Source organism: Paramisgurnus dabryanus, chromosome 7, assembly GCF_030506205.2.
Source record: "Paramisgurnus dabryanus chromosome 7, PD_genome_1.1, whole genome shotgun sequence".
NCBI lineage: Eukaryota > Metazoa > Chordata > Actinopteri > Cypriniformes > Cobitidae > Paramisgurnus > Paramisgurnus dabryanus.
Genome location: NC_133343.1, coordinates 429,873 through 452,344, shown reverse-complemented (window position 1 = coordinate 452,344; position 22,472 = coordinate 429,873). Strand labels below are relative to the sequence as shown.

Here is a 22,472-nt window from a genome sequence, read left to right as displayed (position 1 = left end):
ATTTGATATATTGTCAAACATAGCATCGCTGGCGAAGATAATCGATATTGTATTGTATCGCAAAGAACTGTTAGATTATTATTCGTTTATAAAGTTTTAAATATGGATTTGTTTTTGCAAAATTGCATGGTTTGCCCTTATAAGGCCTTGATTTATCCTCCTGGAGCCGTGTGGATTACATCTGTAAAGGATAGATGCACATTTTTTGGACTTGAAGTAATAAGAAACCATTTCTAACTGTTATGAAGCTTGGAAGATCTAAAACATTTACTAAAATAACCGAAAATGTGTTTGTCTGAAAAATGATGAACTTATGTATCTCAGATGACTTCAGGATGAGTAGGGTATTAAAGGGACCTTTAAGACATGTTAATTATGCTATAAACAAAGGAAGTGTTCCCGTAAACTGGGGTAGGTTAGGGGAATACAATATACAGTTTGTGTAAACCACATATGCCAACATGTGTGTGTGTGTGTGTGTGTTTGTTTGTCTGTGTAAACCATAAACGATACGAGCTTCTTTATGAAGATCTTTATTCAGAACTCTAAAACACAATATCATGAAATTATGTTCAGATCACATAAATATTTCTGACAAAGACTTTACACAAAAACAAACTTTCACTACTAAATCATAACAAACACTTCCTAAACAATATCAGAGAAGTTTAAAGAAGACTCCTGATGTTCTGTATCTGATCCTGATAGTGGGAGTAAAACATCTGAGCTAAACTCAGGAACGGAGCTTCAAACTGTCCGATTTCTTTCTGTCAGATCAACACAACAACAGTTGAGTTTAGATCTTCATCAGAGAGACTTTGTGAGATGAATGTGTTTTAACTTACAGCTGATGTCTCGTGGTACTGAAGCCCGTGAGTCTGAGCCCAGGTCTGAGCTTCAGAAGTCTCCACTTCTCTCCTGGATGACAGGTCACACTTATTACCCACCAATACACCTGTAAACAAACACACACAACACGACACCATCATCTAGATGAACTGAACAAACTACAAACTCTTCACCATCCGCAGCAGCACACACACCTGACCTGACGTGATGTAGTAGCTGTCTTCTCTAAAGGTCTGTTTACAGACGTGACGTAAATCACACTAATTCAAAAAGTTCACTTTCACACAGACAGCGAGCGCTTTCAGTTTAATCAGATTTGATTCCTGTAAATACAGTCTGAGACAATAGTATATTTAGCTGCATTAACAAACACATTTAGAAAAGCTTTTGGGTAAAAGTAAGCAGTCAGTTAGTGGCAATGGGCGGGGCTTTATCAGTGTGATGTCACAATGACAAGAGAATCAAAACAGCATGTCTAATGAGACTGCTTTGGTTTAATGGGGATTAAAAAAGAAACTGAAGGTGGATTTAGCTTTAAACTAATGGTCTAAGAGTCTACTAGTGTGTGTGTGTTTATAAACTCTCACCTGGTACCTGCAGTCCATTACAGTGAGACTGAACTCTCTCAACCCATCGACTGCAGCTGGTGAACGAGGCTTCACTGGTAATGTCAAAAACCACACAGATCACAGACGGTTGACCCCACTAACACACACATCATACATGTTAGACAACACACATCAGGTTATCGTGATATTAAGTCAGTTTACTCAACACAAAACATTTTACTCACAACGTTCTCACAGGCGTCTGCAAACAACTCTCGTCCAGCAGAGTCATAGATATAAAACTCCTGACAGAGAGAAAACACACAATTACACTGTCAGTCAGTCAACACAAAGTGTGTGTGTGTGTGGTTGTGTGCGTGCGTGTGTTTACCACACTATCACTGGAGTCTGGAATGAACACAGATTTCTCCATCAGCTCAACACCAACAGTCTTAAACAAACAAACAAACAAACAAACAAATAGTCACAGTTGTTTCTTGTTAAAGTGATCTGCTCCTATCAGAGTCTCTAAACATCACCTGTAGTAAAACAGCATCACTACCCATCATTCATCTGACAGCTGTGACCTCACGCTCATGAGCACAGACGATGATGGGAAACGATGCCTCATCATTACCAGCAAACACAATCTGAGATGAGAATCAGACCGCTCTGTATCAATCTATCCATCACTTACATTAGCTGAAGTCAACAGATCACATCTCTGTCTTAACCAGTGTTGGGTAAGTTACTCAAAACAATTATTGATTACTAGTTACTAACTACATCTTCTGTCATGTAATTAGATTACTGTACACATTACTCTCTCAAAAAAGTATTACTCTCTCAATATTATGTAGTGAATGAAACAAAGAACCCAGCAAACATTGGTCCGACCGCAACGTCGTGTCCCTGGCCAAAAATAGTCGCGGTATGACGGCACAAATCGGTGAAAATATGTAACACAGAACATTTCATAAAAATGCATTCAGATACATTTGTACATGTCTATAGTTCTATGGGGTTGCATGTATAATTGTTACTTTGACTTTTACTACGCGTGCTTCAATATTTATACCCTGTTGTGAATCGGTTGTAAGAGGACGTCACTAGGTGACGTCTTTTACACGTGCATTTATAGTCCATCATGACCCTCTATAAAAAATCATAAACCTTCTATAAAGTCATTGTGAAATATGCAAATGCTGTGCTTACACCTTGGTTAATACTGCAATAATTAATTTAAGTGCAAAAAGTAGGTTTTTAAGAGGTTGTGAATAGACGTCCACTGACGTCTTTTACACGTCTAGACTAGACTAGTAGGAAAAAAACAGGATAATCTTTATGAAATACACGATTTGTATACAAAGTAAATATATTAACTTTATCTTGTTTAAATAAATTATAATCACAAAGTGCCCAGTGTGATTGCAAAGCCACACTGCATTTTAGTCATTATTCCAAGCTGTTTTATTATTGAATGTATGCATATAAATGTAAAACAGATACATATCCGGTCACCATTTAGGTCTGAGTTGGATGTAATTTCAAAAACTGTGCTATTAATTTAAGAAATATAGTGATAAATCTGGGGATATTACAAAATCCCGCGATAGGACAGATTATCTCGCGAGATAGTGGTGACGTCACGCGTTCTTCCGGAAGTTCACATTCAAACACGAGGAGCGATTACGAGGGAGTTTTGTCTATATATCATTCAAAATCTACTGTTGGGTAAGTAGGCTACATTGTGTATTATTTGATTAACGTGCTTAAGTTTTACTTGTTTGACACGAAGGCTCCGAAATAAACGTTGCCAGAATTGTCCACACTGAGTATTGCAATAATTAGCTAGAAGGCTAAAAGCTAACGTACTTTGAACTTATACATGGTATAAAGTATGTTTAAGGATACAGTCAAAGTAACTTATTAATGTAGCCTCTTGAAAGTCTCTTTCAGAAAGTAAATTATCTGAAAAATAAAAGTTATTTGGCATTAATGGAATTACAATGATTTGATTGCCTAAACATTGCACATGCAAAATATTAAATACTGTTTTGCATTAAAAGTTTAGCAGAAGTTTTTGTTTGATTAACTTCCTTTGCTTTTGTTTTGTACAAAGGAAAAGCAGAACCTCATCCAAATAAAAAATAAACAAGCTGTTAAAGGCACTGTGTCCTACACAGACCCTCCAAAATATAACCACCCAAAACCCAAGTCAGGTAAATGTCTCAGTTTGAAAATACATTAACAAATTGGAGTTGTTATTGTGGAGTTAATATCAATAATTACAATTTCGTTTTATTTACAGTTGAAGGTCAACACAAACCAAATAAAGATGTGCATTCTACAAACAATAAAAAAAGGTATGGAAAACTGTAGATATGAATTTTTGTAGATATGACTTAAACAGTCTACACATTTGTTAATGTTCTAATGTTTCATATGTCCTTGTTTGTGCTAAAGATCAAGTTTTGTGTCCACCACACTTAGATGAGGCGTGCCCGACCCCTGACTTTGTCTACCCTACATTAAGTTGTAAGTTTTTGACTGCTTTTGCTTAATACTACGAAAAAACATGATTCTTTCAAAAATGACTTTTATATATTTTGATATGAAACTCAAAAATGTATATAAATTGTTTTGGTGTATTTTGTTTACACAGGCACACTTCATGACAGTAAACATCGGTATCACAATGGTGTGATTGATCTATACCCTAGAATAAGCTGTGACACTATGAGACGTACGTGCTACTGATGCTTTTTTTGGTGCATTCCCACACTATACAAACACATTGCTTGGCTCCTAAGTGCATACACTTTTGCCTTTTATAATGTCATTCTCATTTTTAGGTAAAAATGTATTCCATGAGTCAGGGTTTTGCCTGAATGTCAACATAATATCCAAAAACTTTGATATAAAAAGTGATTTATTTTAATATTTTACACTACTATGTATTTTTTAAAATGTTTATTGTACTTAATGAAATTACATGCAAGGTGTCATGCAAGATTTTACATTAGTGACAACAAAGCTAAGAGTATAAACATATTTACATTTCTCTGAATCTGAGTTAATAGTTACAAATACAGAGCTTATAATATCTGTCATTGCTCAACCACAAAGACCTAAAAGTACAGCCAGCTGATTTCATAACTAATGCAGTATTACACTGTGAAGTGATTTACTGTTAATATTTTAAACTACCATATAATTAACTCTATTTGTACAGGTGAGGTAACACAACGAAAAAATTACCGGATGGAGACTACCTGATTCTTCACCTATGGCCTCACCTTCAAATGCAACATGTAAGAAATGCTATATGACTGTGTATTGTGCATTATGAATACATCAAATATGTTGATAACAAGGTGATCTGCGTAAGTTATGACATAAAGAATATGTATTTATATTTCCATCTATCTTTCTATAACATTATTTCAATTGTTTTCACATTTAGTTCCAGCAACTGTCTGAGTTGGTGGATATTCTGTCAGAGACTGCGTGAACAACGTTATGAACAGGTATGTATTTCTCTTGATTTGTGTAATCCTGCATAATATTTAAGGAATATATATTGATTACCACCATAATTAACCCAGCTATTTATATTACTTCAATTCAGGATTTAATCCGTCACACATCACTTGTTGAGAAGTTTTAATGTTCGTAATGACTTAAACAGTCAGCCATACTGAAAACAAGAAATCAAAACATAATTTCAGTGTAAGCCATTACTTGTCACCCAAAGTTAGGGATGAGGATATAGTTCATAGCACTTGTTACATGGTAGATGAAACAAGTGAAGTTGTGAAGTGTTAACACATAGTGTATGTTTAAACATTTTATGCAATTGCTCATTACTGTTAATTGTGATTTATTGACCTTTTAGGTTATTTGTCTAAGGTGAAGTAATCTTACATTTCTTTCACAGAATGATGTCAAATTGTCTTATGGCAAAGTTCAATATGAGGGGTGGTGGACATCTGGAAAAGAAGTCTTTTAAAGGCACACCTTTGTATTATGTTATTCAAGGTAATTTGGGGAATGTTGATCTAAAAAAAACTTGTTCTTGTATATTGATTGTAATTTTATTGTTATGCTTGATCTATTCAGGGGACATCACAGCTCACCTGTCTTTATCAGAAATATCCTGTTCATTTTTTGACACACCTAGTTAAGGGTCTTTCTCAAGGGCACCACAGTGGTTTTGTAGAGGGAGGGGACAAATGCTGTATCCCCCACAACTGATCTAACACTTATTTAAAGCAGAGCATATTTTGTACAATAATATATATAATATTAATATATCATTTTAGCTGTAGACCATAAATATTTTGAAAGTAAGTGCATGTCATTTGCCTCAAAATTTTAATTGTATTTATTTTAAAAAGAAACATATTCTTCTCTTCCTTCAGATGCTGTGAAGAGGTGGAGCCCAAATGCCACAGACTCGGAAATAGATGCAGCTATGGCAGACCACCTCAAGCACGCTCCAGGAAGAGCTGGGGGTGGTGGATACAAAAAAGCCAAACAGCTGTGATGTGTTAAAGAGAGAGTTCACCAAAAAAGGAAAATTGTTATAATTTTCTTATCCACATGTTTCAAACCTGTATACCTTTATATTTTCTGCTGAACACAAAGATTGAAGAATGTTTGTAACTTCACAACCAATTAACTGTCAATATTTTTTTTTACAATTGTAGTAATGGGTTGTGGGATCTGCTTTGTTAAAAACATTCTTTCACATATCTTTGTGTTCAGCAGAACATAGAAGGGTATACAGGTTTGAAACATGAGAGGGAATAAATGACTAAATATTAATTTTTGGGTGAACTATCCCTTTATAGAAAGTGTTTTGAAGTTGTTATTATAGTTAAATGGTTAAAAAAATAAAAAGTGCTAAATCAGAACATGCTTCTTTTTTTGTTATGGCCACAAATAATGTATTCTTTAATGTGTTTGTGAAGTACACGTGGTTAAAACGGTTTATGGACGTTCAGGTCTGACTGGACCAATTTTGAACCGATTTTGAACCTTTGTGAATATGTGTTAAACCTCAATACAATTGATTGCCTTTCACGATGTTACACAATGGGTGTATATTCATTTTATATGCATACATTTAAACTATGCAGCAACACATTTAAACATCCAGAAGACGGCACATTTAGACGTCCAGGGACGGGCAGAAAAGACGTGTAATTCACGGCCAAATGACGTCAAAGACGTCCGCTCAACTTTAATTTAGGGTATTTTTCAACCGCGATGGGACGTGACGAAGGGTCATCTTTTCAACGGTCATAAAACGTCCACATGTTTGCTATATGACGGCTTAAAACATATATTTAAACTATGCAGGAACACATTTAAACATCCAAAATACGGCGCATTTAGACGTCCAGGGACGTGCAGAAAAGACGTGTAATTCACGGCCAGATGACGTCAAAGACGTCGGCTCAACTTTCATTTTGGATATATTTTTCAACGCGGACGGGACGTGACGAACGGACGTCTTTTCAACGGTCATCACACGTCCAAATGTTTGTTGGGAATGGCTTGAAACGGCCCAATTCTCTCTATTAACTAACTAGAAACTACTTTTTCCTCAATTTACTCTTAATTACTGCTAATCCTTAGTAAAGTAGTTGTTAAGTTGAATTATTGGTAGGATTTAGGGTGTAGAATAAGGTTTTGCAGAATCAGACATTAATATGTGCTAATAAACAACCAATATCTCAGTAATATTCATGCTAATGATAACCAACTAGTTAATTGTGTGAATTGTAAACTACACTAGAGTGTTATTTTAACCTTAGACTTTAAATGTTAATGTTAAATCTATTATTGAATTATATATCATTCATCTAAAGTCCATACACAACATTTACTTCAATTACATCAAAAGTTCCTGTCATTAAATTATTGAGCAATCCCTTACTGTACTGTTTCAGTGGATAAAGTTATTAAATGACTGTAACTAATTACTTAGTAACTAACTAATTACACCCAACATTGGTCTCAATAATGGTGTAACATCTGAAGGAACTTGTGATGCCGTTTTACTGCTCCTCACAAAAACACTCATAATCACTCAAATCATGATTGTTTCTGTGTGAAGTGAATGTAATGACGTCACTTATGTTGTGTAGATGTTGTTGTTGTGTTCGGATGCTGGCTATTACCATACTGTAGTTCTTCTGAAACACAGCACCATCACTGCGAAACATGTGACAGAGAGAAGTCTTCCCTACAGCTGCATCTCCTGAACACACACACACACACACACGAGCCGTCATGCACTTAAACAAATACACAAACTCAGTGTGTAGTAAAACAATGAAACGGATTCTTACCCACGACAACACATCTCGCTCTTAACTTCACCATCAGACTAAACACAACAGCGACCAAATGATCAAACACAGAATTTAATGTGATTGTGTACGCGTGTCTCTTTCTTCCTTATGGCACGGCAACCTAAACCCCACGCGTTGCTTGGTAACTGAGGTTAAGAGTTTCTATTGGTCTAACCGCATTTATCAGGCAATATGATTGGTTCAGCGGGTTTAGCGTTGAAGAACGTCACTTCTACATTTAATAGTACGTCACCACTAGAGGGCGGGCTTCTTCTCACAAACTACTAACTGAGTGTGAGTCATTAAATCAACTGTTGCTGCTCATAAAGACGCTGACTTGACTTTGATATTGAGAAAAATACAATGAAATGATATCACTGCAGTTGGAATAATAAGGTGAGGACGAGCAAAAAATGTTTAAGTTTCTCCGTGTATTTCTGAGGAGAGCTCAATGTTTGGTGGTCCTCACAGATGTTGTTTTAGTTGATGACTCCAACAGCTGCTCTTGGTTTTCATGTTGATTCGGCTCAACACTCAATCAAAATAAATATATTCACATTGACAACCTTAAATGATTGTACTTCAAAGATTCGTCTTTCACGTGCATCATTATCGGTGTAAATGACGTAAATACAGCATCATGTTTTGCGCTGTTTGCATGTTTCACTGCATCTCTGTATCGACTCTTCAATCACCGCGGACACGCGCTCAAACAGAAGCACGCGCCTGCACACTCCCTACGGGCTCTCTCTCCTCCTCTCTGAAGCGCGCTCGTTGCTGTGAGAGCGACAGTCAGTCACAGACAGCCGAGGAGATTTACGCAGACAGACAGAAATCGTGATTTATCGCCGGTTGTTGCTGGTGATAAATAACGGAACCGGCGGCGGTCACAGAGAGCCTGACGGACACGGGAGCGCGCGCTGATGGACGAGATGCAGCAGGGCTTCGGCGCGTACGGCGCGGGCAGATCCGGCGGGGCATTCGACCCGATCACGTTCATCCAGCAGCCGCAAACCGGGCTCAGGATCGTGTCGTGGGTACGTAGCGATCACGGTTCGGGTTGTGGAGTGTTTGAGGGTTCGGTCGAAATGATGTTGTAACACCTCAGTCTCATTCCGCTTTTCTTGCATCACTCGCATTCATTTCCTACTAGAAACATGTTCCTGGACCAGTCAAACACACACGTGTGCGCGCGCGCGTGCGTGTATGTAGGGATGCTGACTTTATATTATATCTATATTAGCTTTAGATAGAGGATATGTTAATGGTTGTGTATGTATAAATTTGTATTCCTGTATTATAACTGGAGAAACATGATGCTGAAAACACCAAGGTTATGGGATTTGATTACCAATTTGATTACTAATATATAGTAGCCTATAGGAAGTTTAAATCACTTTGGATGGTTTGATCTCCCAAATGCGTAAAACTATACAATAAGGATGCAACCCTAACCCTTATTAAAATAAAGTTTTAAATTGACCACAGCAAACAGTGGGCTTCAAGTCCCATTTATTACCCTGCTTAAAAAACAGCATACCAGCAAGACCAGCATATGTTGTGTTTTGGTGCTGGTATGCTAAACCAGCAACAAACCAGCATGGGAATTATGCTGGTCTATTCTGTTTTTTTTTTCAGCAGGGTACCCAACAGACCCGTGGTATAATACAATATAATGTGTCCAAAACTACTAATTCATTTTTATCTTCAGATTGAATGACACACAGTTTGTTAGGGTTGTGTCTTTGTTTGTTTTGTTTGACTTCTTGTATTATTATTTGCCCGTCTCTCTTGCCTTGTTTATATCTCCACCCCATCATTTGTTACCATGGTTTCATTTAATTGTCTCAGGTGTCTTGTATCTGTTTATTATTGTTTCAGTTCTCCTATTGGTAATTGTCATGTATTTAGTCACTTCCTGTTCACCTGTTTGTTACGGTTCATTGTTGTTGTTACGTGTCACCGTGTGTAGTGTTTTCCAGTGTTTGTTTTTGTGCTACGTCGTTTATTTTTAAAAGTATTACTGCAAATGGATTCACTCTTACCTGGTCTTCACTCCTCTGTCTGCGGTCGTGACACAGTTAGCTTTATAATGAAAGCGAGGGTGAAATGAATCTACTGAAGCTGAATTTCCCTCATTTGTATAATTTTACAAAGTTATAAACCACATGCAGAAGTGACTTCATGTCCTTACAAACCCATAGAGAATTGGGCTTTTTCTTACTTTGACCAGTAACCAGTCATCCTAACAACCACCTGTAACATCAGCACAGCTAATCAAATCATCACTTAAAATCTCCATGAGTTAAATGTTTAAAGGTGCCGTAGAATATAAAACTTTATTTAAGTTAGACATAAATGAATAATAAGAGTTTTGTACATGGTAATGACATATCATGAGCCTTAAACACGATTGTTTCCTCCTCCTTATGTAAACCCCAAAAGACCGATGGAAAACAGACCAATCTCAACATAACACCAACTGTGACGTTACAGTCCAGATGTACGCCCCAACATTAAATTACACATTAAATTAAGAACAATGTTGTTACAACAGATCTGTCCCAACACTAAACTCACAAGACGTCACTGTCAGCACAATCAGTCACTTATAGCGCCTCAGAAATGAGAATGGAAATGTGTTTAGAAAGATTTGCCCTAAATAACAGTCTCAACTAAAAAACATAGACATTTACTATGTTAACTTTATGATGAATAAATAATTTATCAGGTCTACCAAATAAGGATTTAATCCTACAAAGCAATAAAAGCCATGGTAAAAAACTGATCAAAGATGATGACAGCAGAGTGTCAGGTAATATCTGTGTCTGATAAATGCATGCTGCAGAGGAGGTTGTAAAACTCTTCAGAAAGACCAGTCATCATTTTTTAAAATACTTTGACTTAAATAGTGACATTTTTACATTTAAAATATCTGCTTATGATGAGAACATTTTGATTATTATGTACATATAGAAAATCGGCCAAACATATCGGCCATCGGCTGCCCTGATTTCTAAATATCGGCATCGGCCAGAGAAAAAGCCATATCGGTCCACCTCTAATACAGGGGCTGTTTACACTTGGTATTAAGATGTGTTTTTATCGATCGGATCACAAGTGGACGAGAGAGACACTTTACATTTGCATCTGGTATTTAAATCCGTCTCTTTGGTCCACTTTCAACCACTTCTGTCCTGAATACTGTGAGGGGACGGTCCGTAAGACGGTGGGCGAGTCTCTCTGCTGTCATTCAAACGCGAGCGGGAGTAATTATGAGTTTATATGGACGCAAACTTATATTATGTCGGAGCCCGCTGCTTGTTTAGCAAGTATACATGCTGCACAGTGTTTTGTACGTTTATTTGTTGGAGCTTTCTCTGAATTTTCAGCGCAATTGATGAAATTGGATCGCGCAACTTTCACGCTTTCAAAACGAAACTACGGAGATCAGCCGCTTTAGTTGTATCAATGAAAGGCTAAAAATAGCGCTGTTCACCGTGTGTTCACGCCAGAAGTCAAAAAAAGACGTAAAATTTGTGTTTAATAGCTCAGATTAGATAAATGGGCGGAGAGAAGGCGGTCGCGTGTGGCTGTTCGAACACATTCAACCACATTGCGTTCCGCAGCTCCAAAGCGAAAGTGGTTTCGACTACCTCTGAATGTGGTTGAAAGTGGTCGAAAGTGGACACGTTCAAAACGTTTTAAACACCGTTTACACCTGGCATTAACGTCGTCCACTTGTGATCCGATCGACGAAAACGCATGTTAATGCCAAGTGTAAACAGCCTCATAGACTCAAGATCTGTTTACACACACACACAGAGCTACTGAAGGAGCTGCTCTGAGAAACAGCCAATCAGAGCAGAGTTTAACATTATTATTCATGACCCTTTCAAATAGCTTAATAATAGACCATTTCATTATAAATCCTAGGGTTGTAAATGGACATGAAAACTGACTCTGGATCATTTTTGCACTTAATGAAGATACAAACCTTATATGAATATATCAGAGAACAATTTAACAGATTATTGCAATGCATTCTTTGGCACCTTTAAAGTTGTTGAATTTGTGCTCAAAACAACCAACCAAACAAAGATTTTTTCATTCACCATAAATATGAAAAAAAAAGATTTCAATCCTGATAAGGAAATACTGAACCTTTTTATTGTTAATATTTTGTGTGTGCGTGTGTGCATGTCATTCACACAGTATGGACGTTTCACATTAAAAAAGGAAGTTAGTTTTGTTTCTGCTTCGTCTTTAACACCTGTGTGTTTCTGTCTCTATTTCAGCAGAACGTTCATGGTTTTAAATGACGTTATTTTTGTACCTCCTACAGCTTGACTGATTTCATTATAAAAGAAGTTTCAAAGACTCCCATCATAAGAGTTTTTATTTCAATTGAAAGATTTCATTGTACTGTAAAAAAGCTGTAACTTTCATAACTAAAGAATCAGAGAGAGGGAGGAAAATCTCAATCTGTGGACTGATTTGGACACTTAAAGCTTTTCATCATGAGTCGACCTTGAAAAGAATAAATGATTTAAACATGACCTATTGAAGTAATACACCATTTTGAAGACCATCAGTAGTTTTAAATATTCTTATCTCTGTCTGTATTTAGGTTTTTTCATTAGTGATCTTTGGCTGCATAGCTAATGAAGGCTACATTAACAGACCCGGTGATGCTGAGGAGTTCTGCATCTTCAATCGTAACAAGAACGCCTGTAACTACGCTGTTGGCATGGGCTCGCTGGCGTTCCTGTGCTGCATGCTCTTCCTGGCGTTAGATGCGTATTTCCCTCAGATCAGCAGCGTTAAAGATCGCAAGAAAGCTGTGCTGGCAGATGTGGGCACGTCAGGTATCACCTGAAGTAGATTTTGTGATCCATCACATCGATACTTGTACACAGCAGTACATTTAATGTATATGATATTCTCTCTCTCTCTCTGAGTCTGCTGTCTCTGTCTATTCCAGCGTTCTGGTCCTTCATGTGGTTTGTAGGATTTTGTTTACTGGCCAATCAGTGGCAGGTGGCCAAACCAGAGGACAACCCACTGCGAAAAGGTGGAGACGCTGCACGGGCGGCCATCGCCTTCTCGTTCTTCTCCATCTTCACCTGGGTTTGTACCTGCTCTATTTTTTGAATGTGAGAAAAGATAATTTGTCCTGGAACTGAAGTGATTATTTCAGGCAGAATCAATCAGGCATTTGTGTGCCTGTGTGTAATTAGGATGCGCCTGTGTTTTCATTAGAGACGCACCGATTGCAATTTTTGTGGCTGATTCCAATATCCAGATTTTCTGTAGTTGTGACCTGACGATACCAATTTTTGGCGACTCAATATTCATCATTATAAATAGTGGTGGGTTGATACCACTTTTTCCATTACCAATCCGATTTCCATACCTAAATTCTGAGGATCGGCCAATACCGATCTGATCCTAGTATTTTTCTTGATCCATTTAGAATTGTGTGTGTGTGTGTGTGTGTGTACAAATAAATAGTCCAAGTATATTTGTACTTAATTGCGCAAAACTGTCACTACATGAAAGACTTCAGTACTGAGTGTCACAATAGCGCTTATGCACATCCTGGGAGAAGAATGATGCACTTGAATCATCAGATGTCCTTAATGCGCCTCTTGGGCACAGGATATTGTGCTTAAAGCGTCTTCTCACGGATCTTCACGTAGTGTATTGCATTAATCCAGCGGTTTACTAGGACTTTATTAGATGTTTAAATTACGGTTATTGTTTATGTGTCTTATGACGTGTTAACTTCACTACTACTCCAGTGCATTAACTCTGCGAGCACCACACTATTCAGTTTTGTGACCATAAATATCTTCATATATGCATTTGTGTTTCTGGACCTTCTTTTGATAGACCCGCCCCACACATTCGCAACCCAGGCAACGATGTTGTTTAGTAGAGACGCCTCTTACGGCTGATTGACTAGAGGTGTGTTTTGGTAGTCGGCCCGACACCCTTTTCCAAAGCATTTTTTAAGAAATCGTGCACTTTGCCTCACAATCTGAATGTCATGAGACTGACCAGCCGGTTACTGGTCAATCAAACGTAAAATTGGCCAATTCCAGTCTCTGGCCTGTCGAATAGTAGTGCATCTCTTGCTTTAATATGTGAACATGTGTGTTAATGTGTGTCTACTGGTTTGGCCACCGTTATGATGACTGAATGTCCCAATAATCTAATGTGTGTTTTAGGTCACTCCTCCTGTATTATGAGCCCAGCAGTCCACATCATTCAAATCATTCACTATATAAACATCTTAAAGGGACACTCTGAAAATATGCTCATTTTCCAGCTTTCCTACAGTTAACATTTGATTTTTACCGTTTTGGAATCCATTCAGCTGATCTCTGGGTTTGGGGCAAGCAGTTTTAGCATAGCTTAGCACAATCCATTGAATCTGAGTAGACAATTAGCATCACGTAAAATAACCAAAGAGTTTCAATATTTTTCCTATTTAAAACTTGACTCTTTTGTAGTTACATCGTGTACTAAGTCCGACAGAAAATTAAAAGTTGTGATTTTCTAGGCAGATATGGTTAGGAACTTTACTCTCAAACTGCCTTAATAATCAGTGACTTTGCTGCTGTAACATGTCTACAGCAGGTGTAGTGATATTACGCACTGCCCGCAAAATAGTCCCCTGCCATTGAAAGTAACCAAGGGGACTATTTTCGGGCAGTGAATAATATCACTACACCTGCTGTAGCCATGTTACAGCAGCAAAGTCACTGATTATTACGCCAGAATGAGATTAGAGTTCCTAACCATATCTGCCTAGAAAATCACAACTTAAAATTTTCCATCGGTCTTAGTACACAATGTCAATACAGAAGAGTCAAGTTTTAAAGGAGCATTTCACCCGTAGAAACATTAATCTTTATTGAAAGTGCGTCATATTTGTAGTTGAAATGTAGCATACATTTCGAATTTGGTGCCTATTTGACTGAGAAAAGGGGTGTTTGTAGTCTCACCCCCTCAACAAAGATATTGGACTTCCTTCTTTCAATGATGCAAAATGATGATTTTTATATCATTGAAAGAAGGAAGTGCAACACTGAAATCTGTATTTCTCCTGTCTCAGCGGCAACTGAGAAAATGATGCATGACCATTCAAAAACATGACTGGGGTTCTAACTATACAAAGCTTAATGCAAATGGGTGAAGTGTCCCTTTAAATAGGAAAAATACCAAAACTCTTTGGTTATTTTTTATCACGATGCTAATGGTCTAATCAGATTCAATGGATTATGCTAAGCTATGAGCTGGAAAATGAGCATTTTTTCAAAAAAAGTGGAGTGTCCCTTTAAACAAGTAAACAATTAGTAAGTTTTCTATAAGGGTGAGATTTAGGGGTTGGGTTAGGAGCTGAGTATGAAATCCAAGATTCAAGATTTTTCTTTGTCATACACACAGTTATATACATATACAACCTTTAGTCACTACATTACGCCTATGACGTCTTTATAATGATAGCGCCACCAACATGTGTGTGTTTTTCAGGGCGCTCTTACGCTGTTCTCTTGGGAAAGACTGAAGCGTGTGTGTTTCGAAGAGGAATATGAGGAACTTATTACCCATCATACCGCTGAAATCACACACACGCAGACAAACAAACATCCACTCGCATGTGTCTGAATGTTAAGGAGTCACAGAAGACCGCAAAGTTATAGATGATGAACTTAAAATTAATATCAAATACAGATCCTTCATATTGATTTCTCCTGAGAGATCTGAATCTAAGTATTATTTATGGACAAATAGATATTAAAGGTCAGTGTTAATGAACTAAATTTCCTATTTTAACGAGAATCAGGATGCTTTGAAGGAATGTGAAGTTTAAATGTTTCACCAGCAGGTGCCATTAAAGTGCATGTTTTTCCACAGATTGCAGTGTTATATACACACATATGTGATGTTTGTATCTTTGTACTGTGACATGTTGATGAAATCTCATTGGCTGTAGATTAAAAACTCTCATTTTCTATTTTCTCTCCTCCAAACCCTCATCATTCCTTCTCCTCATATCTCTCTTTTTTTATTCTCTTTTGTTAACAATGTAACATTCCTTTTACTTTGATCTATTCTGGGTTTATTTTAATGGTTTGCATTCATCTCATGACTCTTCGGTTCAACATTCACATTAATGAATTCCCTCTGTTAAAACACACACCGCCTTATAATTCATCCTGACATCCATGCCTGCATGAAACCTCTTCCCCCAACATTCTTGCTCTGTGATTGGCCGATCAGGCCGGACAGGCCTTCCTAGCGTTTCGGAGGTATAAACTGGGTGCAGACTCGGCCCTGTTCTCCCAGGACTACACTGATCCGAGTCAAGATGCTGCTGCTGCCGTCTACAGTGCTGGAGATGACCTGGAGAGTCCTGAAGGAGCCGGATCTTATCAGCAGAGCGGTGAAGGTGTCTTTGATGGGTCAGCAGGGTACCAGCGACAGGACTACTGAATGATTTGTGGCATGAGGGATATGAGCAGATGTTCGGGTACACTTGACGCTGTCGTGTTCATGTTACACAAATCACATTATTAAATTTGATACAGTTGCAGCTAAAGTTTTAGACTACAGAGCATTGTTGAATTCTTCTTATCGTGTTTTTATTGAGTTCCTGTAACTGCACGACTGTGAGGTAGTTTCAGGTTGAGATAAATACAGTTCATGTATGTCTGAAGATTACTGTGCTATGAACAAAAATAAGAGACACAGAATGAATGAACACAAAACAGCCGACTCTCGTACACATTCATTTATTATTATTTGCACTGGTAAAGTGTTTTACTTAAAATATGCTTCATGTGAATACTAATATGACTGAGACATCTTGACTACATTAGGTTTAAACCAACACCAAGTCATTTCTAAGGGTCTGATCAGGTAGAAATAGATTCTTAAAGGGATCATATGATGAAAATCAGACTTTAATTGGGTCCCCATGTGCTTTTATCAACCTAGAAAATGTGATAAAGATTAACCCAGTAACTTAGTTTTGGTAAACCATTCTCTGCAAGCATGTGAAAAAATAGCTTATTGAAATATAGCTCCCCTTGTGATGTCAGAAGGGGATATTATAATAATAATAAATCTGCACTATCCAACCACAGCACTGCTATTTAATGCAGAGATCAGCTCATTTGCATTTTGAAGGACACACCCCAAAACAACTTATTTTTGCTAAGACCCACATAGTGGACATTATAACATCTTATAATAAATTATCTGTATGATATTTGAACCTCACAAACACTCTGGAAACACCAAAGATTTATTTAACATCTTTAAAAAGACACAAGCACTGAAAAATAAAGGGGATTTGAGTTCAAGATAAATAGTTAAATCCAAAACATTCAGAAACATCTTACACAATCCTGTCTATGTGTGTGTGTGTGTGTGTGTGTGTGTGTGTTTAGTTGTTTTCACTGTATTTATGTGCAGTATTGTGTGTAATGTCATGATAAAGGGAAGAGTTCATGCCAATATATCTGCTCTATTTAAAACTCTGTATATAATAAATGTTCAGAAATAATAATAAAGGTTTTATGTTTTGGCATTAAAATGTCTTATAAAATGGTTTCTTTTTGTTGTTCTGCACTTTTAAAATTTATATTCAATGACTGCTAAGAAAAGACGTAACAATGTATTACAGCAGTAGTTTATTATGAAACTATTTCAGTCATATTCCAGAAAAAGTCTCGTTTGATCACAATAAAACGTAGATTTACATTTCTATACTGGTGTTATGAGTAAACAGCTGTTCCCTTCATCTGGCCGTCCGAATGATGGCGCATGCGCGTAGATGAGCTTCAGATCTGACGTCACGTCCTTCCGCTCAACATGGCGGCGCAGCGCTGGAGTCTGATGCAAAGCGTAAGGAAGTGTTTAAAGTCTTTAAACGAGCAACACTTTTTACTAAACATTTAGTGTAACTTCATCAATAGACATATAACAGTCAGTGACTCGTGTATGTGTAAGACTTCAGCTTTCAGGGACTCTTCACAACATTAAACATCTCATCTGCTGATTTCATAGACCGATTCAGGTTTTAAATATCTGTTGTGTTCAGGGTCAGCAGTAGTGTTTAGATCGGATCAGGTGTGTCTGATGCTGTGTATGTTTGTAGGCTTTTTGACTGCCATTCATTTAGAATGAATAAAAGCATGCAAAATCAGGTCATCTTAAAGAGATAATTCACCCAAACATGAAATATCTCTCATCATTTACTCACTCTTATGTTGTTATAAACCTGTATAAATGTCTTTGTTCTGAGGAACACAAAGGAAGATATTTTGAGTAATGTTCATGAGCCCCATTCATTTCCATGGTATTCTTTTTCCCCTACTATGGAAGTGAATGGGGCTTACGATTGATTTTGTTACCAACATTCCTCAAAATATCTTCCTATGTGTTTGTCAGAACAATGAAATGTTTACAGGTTTATAAAGACATCAGGGTGACTAGATGATAATCTCTTTAAGACTGCGTGAAGCTTGGAAACTGAAGTTTTTCTCTTGAAAGTTGAATATATTTCTTAAGTTTGTGTCTTCTGCAATGAGTCTGATCTGAAATCAGCATGTTTATATGAGACTTGATTGATTGATTGATTTCAGCATCAGAGTTGGACAGATGATCTGCCTCTGTGTCAGCTGTGTGGCGTCGGCTCAGCCCCAAACTGTGTGTACGGCCCCGATGGGAAAGGGACCCAGAGCCACCCGAATGAAGACGGACATTTCCGCTTCAGGTAAAGTCAACCCACGGCCAACTATTGTTTTTTTGTCCCACCGGTTAATATTTACTGGTCATAAATGTATATTTAATCATAACTGTTCACTGTATTTAACGTGTTATGTTAATAATGTATCTGGTTTAATAAAACTCTGCTCTGGTTTTGTCTGCAGTACCGAGTGCTGTTTTCTCTATGGAGTGTTTGATGGTTATGACGGCAGCAGGGTGGCAGATTTTGTGCGTCAGCGAATGACGGCCGAACTTTTACTGGATCAGCTGAGCGTCAGTCATACGGATGCAGACGTACGGAGAGTCCTGTCACAGGTATCGTAGGTTTACACAGACATGAATTCACTCCTAATTTAAATATTTATTATGTTTTGGCCCAACTCTTTGTTATTTGTCTCTTCTCTGCTCTTTCATCTTTGACTCATTTCTTCAAAGGCTTTTGATGTCGTAGAGAAGAGTTACTTTGAGACCATTGATGATGCTCTGGCAGAAAGGGCAAACCTACAAACACAACTACCAGAGGTGATGACACACACACACACACACACACACACACGCATCACTTTTACAATGTATTCAGATTTTATTATGTTCACCTTACGTATGTCTGTCTGTCTGTCTGTCTGTCAGGGTGTCTTTCTCACAGCTCAGACTCAGAAGATGTCAGAAAGATTGAAGTCTTTAGAGCAGGAGGTCTCAGGTGGAGCCACAGCTATAGTAGCTCTGATACTCAATAATAAACTCTACATCGCCAATGTAGGTGCGTACACACACACACACACACACACACACACACAAACCCCATTCACATAACACTTTGGTCCTAGATAATTACATAAAGGATAAGTGCGGGACTTTCAATGTCATGTGTATATTTACAGTATATCTGTGAATGCATGCACAGATTTCGAAAAATCACTGGCAGTGTAAATGAACCAAAAATCAAACCATCCCGGACCCATTTTCCATTAATTTTCTGTAATGTCTGTGTAAAAAGGGCTAAACACACACACATACACACACACGTGTTTGTTGTAGTACAGGATTTTAACACATTAAGTTCAGACAGATGTAAACAGTAGGAAAGTGCAACAGATTTATTACAGCCACACAGCAGACCAATCTGTTATTTCTCTATACTGATGATTTATTTGTGCATTTGTATTTAGGTACCAATCGGGCTCTTCTTTGTAAAACCACAACTGATGGTCAGAACCAGGTGATCCAGATCGGCCGAGCACACACGACTGACAACGAGGATGAGCTGTCTAGACTCGCACAGCTGGGTCAGTACACACACACACACAGATGGACACACATTGACACAAACAGTCTGATCATCTCTCTTTCTCATTCAGGTCTGGATCCGGTGCGGTTGAGGCAGTCTGGACTGATTTCTGGTCACAGCAGCACTCGTCGGATTGGCGACTACAAAGTCAAATTTAACTACACAGACATCGATGTGCTCAGGTGTTTATAGAGCCTCAGGATCACTTATACAGCATGAATGACTCTCTTCTAACCACGTGTTCATATTCAGTGCAGCAAAGAATAAGCCAATCATCGCAGAGCCTGAGATTCACGGCGGCCAATCGCTGGAGGAGGTGACGGGTTTCCTGCTGCTGATGTCAGAGGGGCTCATCAAAGCCCTCGAATCGGCCCACGGACCGGAGCAAGTCAACCAGGTGACCACACACTTGTGTACTGTTGGAGAATAAATGAGTGGAATATTGAAGTAAAGTCATCTGCATGAACTGCATTTCCCATGTTCCCACTCTTAGGAGATCGTTGCCATGGTAGCAGCAGAGTTGGCTCTGCAGAGCACTCTGGAGGCGGCTGCGCAGTCGGTGGTGGAGCGCGTCAAACGGCTGCATCACGACGTGTACGTGAGCGGCAGGCAGAGAGCGTCACACTGCGCTCGACACGAGGACATGACGCTGCTGATCAGAATCATCAACTACCAGCTGGCAGACGGATCGCTCACACCAACACAAGGTCAGACGCTACTGATCTCAGATCAGACTGTCTCACAGAAATACGCAGCCATCAGTTGCTCACAGATTTGTGTGTTTGCAGGAGGACGGATCTACCCCGTGTCTGTGCCGTACTCCAATCATCAGAGCACCAGTAAAACCAGTGTCACGCTGTCTCTGGTCATGCCATCGCAGGGCACGCTGACCAACGGCTCAAACACGGCATCCACACTTGAGGGAGACACGCCTACCGCTGGGTAACTATCTAAAACTCGCCCTGTCCCGAATGATGCTCATGTTTAAATAATCTACAAGTCTCTCTCTCTCTTCATGGCCCCTTAACTTTAGATTAATAACACCTCTGATTCCCCAGACTGCCTTACAGCCCATAAATGAGCTTCCTGTTCCCACCTCTCTGTCTGACCCCGCCCCCTTTTCTCTTCCCACCTCTCTGTCTGTCTCCGCTCCTCTTACCAGTCAAAGCCCGACACAGACGCTGCAGTCCACCAACACGCACACGCAGAGTTCCAGTTCCAGTTCTGGAGATGGAAGTTTGTTTCGACAGAGAGGAAGCCAAGCGGCTCAGCCGGATGAAACCGGACGGGTCCCGCCGTACGTGGACTTCACACAGTTTTACCGGATGTGGGGATCGGATCACAGCGATGGACAGGCCTTGACTGCCGAACTCTGAACATCTGTAGCCTGAGAGGACCAATCAGAACTCACGGCGTGAAGCTTTCTTACGGGCCGGAGTCATATGAGGAACAAATAAAGTCGTCTGTTGTTCCAGCGAGGTAGAATTGACCCTGACGACGTATGCACCTACATACACATAATGGATATCTATTTATTTAGGGTTCTAGTAAAATGAATTAAAGGTGATCATCATTAATAGAATAATTAAACTGATGATATAAAAGAGGAAATCTTATGGTGTTAAGTTTGAAATGTTGGCCCACTTCTTCAAACAAAGGTTTGTGTTGTCCAGTATTAGACGTGACTTTATTTCTCATCTGTTTTCTGCTCATTATTACAGTACTCACCTGTTTTTATAAGAACATTTATTATTTCTCTGCTCTTCTGTTTGTTTTTTTGTGTGTGTGTGTCTGTCTATGTATGTGTGTGTACATGCTTATATGTGTTTACTGTGCATTCCAATGTCTATAATAAAGACTTGTGGATGTTCATATGCACATTCTGATTTTCTTTCTCATTATGTATTCATAAATGAGTTGGTAAGAGTCTGAGATCTGACTCTAAAAATAATTCAGAGGGTTTGTTAGCGCTGCTTTATTTAATGCATTGTTAGTTTAAATATAAGTGTTGACATTATTTTGATGAGTTGTCCTGCCAAAAGTAATGTTGATAATAGTGGAGGTCGGCGACTTCTTTTTCGAGGACGCGTGATGCGAAGATGTGTGTGGCTTGTCATGTCAAAATATGTGCATCATGCCTCCTGTCAAAATAAGAGCCTTCTGCAGACACATCTTGAAGGGTTTATGATAAAAGAGATGCTCATGTTTGCCAGATAATCGCTTAATCTCATCAATCTGGCAAGGATTTTTGACATGGCGCATGATGCATGCATATATTTCAGATGACACAACGAACACACATTTTGAAGTCACCGACCGCCACTGGTTGATAAAAGTGATATCAAGTTAACTTTCTGTTTAATTTAAACGGAAATACCTGTGTTCGCTTAAGTAATATTGTAGTTACTTTCTTCACCAGTTGAGTTCAGGACGACTACTTTAACCCCTTAACTGAAGACATTCAAACTCTGTGTTAGACGTTATTTTTGTCTTAAAGAGCGTACACTATTTATTTAGTGCACTACAAATGTACTAAATAAAAGTATAGATTTAATTTAGTAGTACTTCAGTGCACTTAAAAACTGTACTACAACTCAGTAACACTTGCATAGATTTTTAGTGTATTCAAATAAACAC

The 22,472-nt window shown here is 38.4% G+C and overlaps 3 protein-coding genes and 1 long non-coding RNA gene across 5 annotated transcripts; 3 read left to right on the top strand and 1 right to left on the bottom strand.

Moving 5' to 3' along the window:
* Positions 1 to 516: 516 nt before the first annotated feature.
* ift27 (intraflagellar transport 27 homolog (Chlamydomonas)) lies at positions 517 to 8,011 on the bottom strand. Its single transcript, XM_065293920.2, has 7 exons — positions 7,760 to 8,011; positions 7,589 to 7,668; positions 1,789 to 1,848; positions 1,643 to 1,702; positions 1,437 to 1,554; positions 846 to 955; positions 517 to 767 (listed from the first exon to the last, which is right to left on the bottom strand). The coding sequence occupies exons 1-7, from the start codon at positions 7,791 to 7,793 to the stop codon at positions 669 to 671; spliced, it is 561 nt and encodes a 186-aa protein (XP_065149992.1). The 5' UTR covers positions 7,794 to 8,011; the 3' UTR covers positions 517 to 668.
* On the top strand, positions 2,979 to 4,713 carry LOC135783349 (uncharacterized). The gene is made up of 6 exons (XR_010545616.2): positions 2,979 to 3,131; positions 3,520 to 3,619; positions 3,709 to 3,763; positions 3,864 to 3,935; positions 4,063 to 4,143; positions 4,633 to 4,713. It is a non-coding gene; the product is annotated as an uncharacterized lncRNA (long non-coding RNA).
* A 418-nt stretch (positions 8,012 to 8,429) lies between the features above and the next one.
* Positions 8,430 to 17,389, top strand: LOC135783253 (synaptogyrin-1-like). 2 transcript variants are annotated; one of them, XM_065293919.2, is made up of 4 exons: positions 8,430 to 8,799; positions 12,393 to 12,630; positions 12,747 to 12,892; positions 15,305 to 16,048. In XM_065293919.2, the coding sequence occupies exons 1-4, from the start codon at positions 8,686 to 8,688 to the stop codon at positions 15,437 to 15,439; spliced, it is 633 nt and encodes a 210-aa protein (XP_065149991.1). In that variant the 5' UTR covers positions 8,430 to 8,685; the 3' UTR covers positions 15,440 to 16,048. The 2 variants fall into 2 exon arrangements, with proteins under 2 accessions (XP_065149991.1, XP_065149990.1); XM_065293918.2 differs by lacking the exon at positions 15,305 to 16,048 and adding an exon at positions 16,055 to 17,389 and having other exon boundaries at positions 8,470 to 8,799.
* A 143-nt stretch (positions 17,390 to 17,532) lies between these two features.
* Positions 17,533 to 21,711, top strand: tab1 (TGF-beta activated kinase 1/MAP3K7 binding protein 1). The gene is made up of 11 exons (XM_065242907.2): positions 17,533 to 17,683; positions 18,424 to 18,554; positions 18,712 to 18,862; positions 18,983 to 19,069; positions 19,178 to 19,307; positions 19,717 to 19,833; positions 19,906 to 20,017; positions 20,088 to 20,232; positions 20,329 to 20,542; positions 20,624 to 20,777; positions 20,998 to 21,711. Exons 1-11 carry the CDS (start codon positions 17,651 to 17,653, stop codon positions 21,209 to 21,211), a joined length of 1,488 nt encoding a protein of 495 aa, XP_065098979.1. The 5' UTR covers positions 17,533 to 17,650; the 3' UTR covers positions 21,212 to 21,711.
* Positions 21,712 to 22,472: the final 761 nt, after the last annotated feature.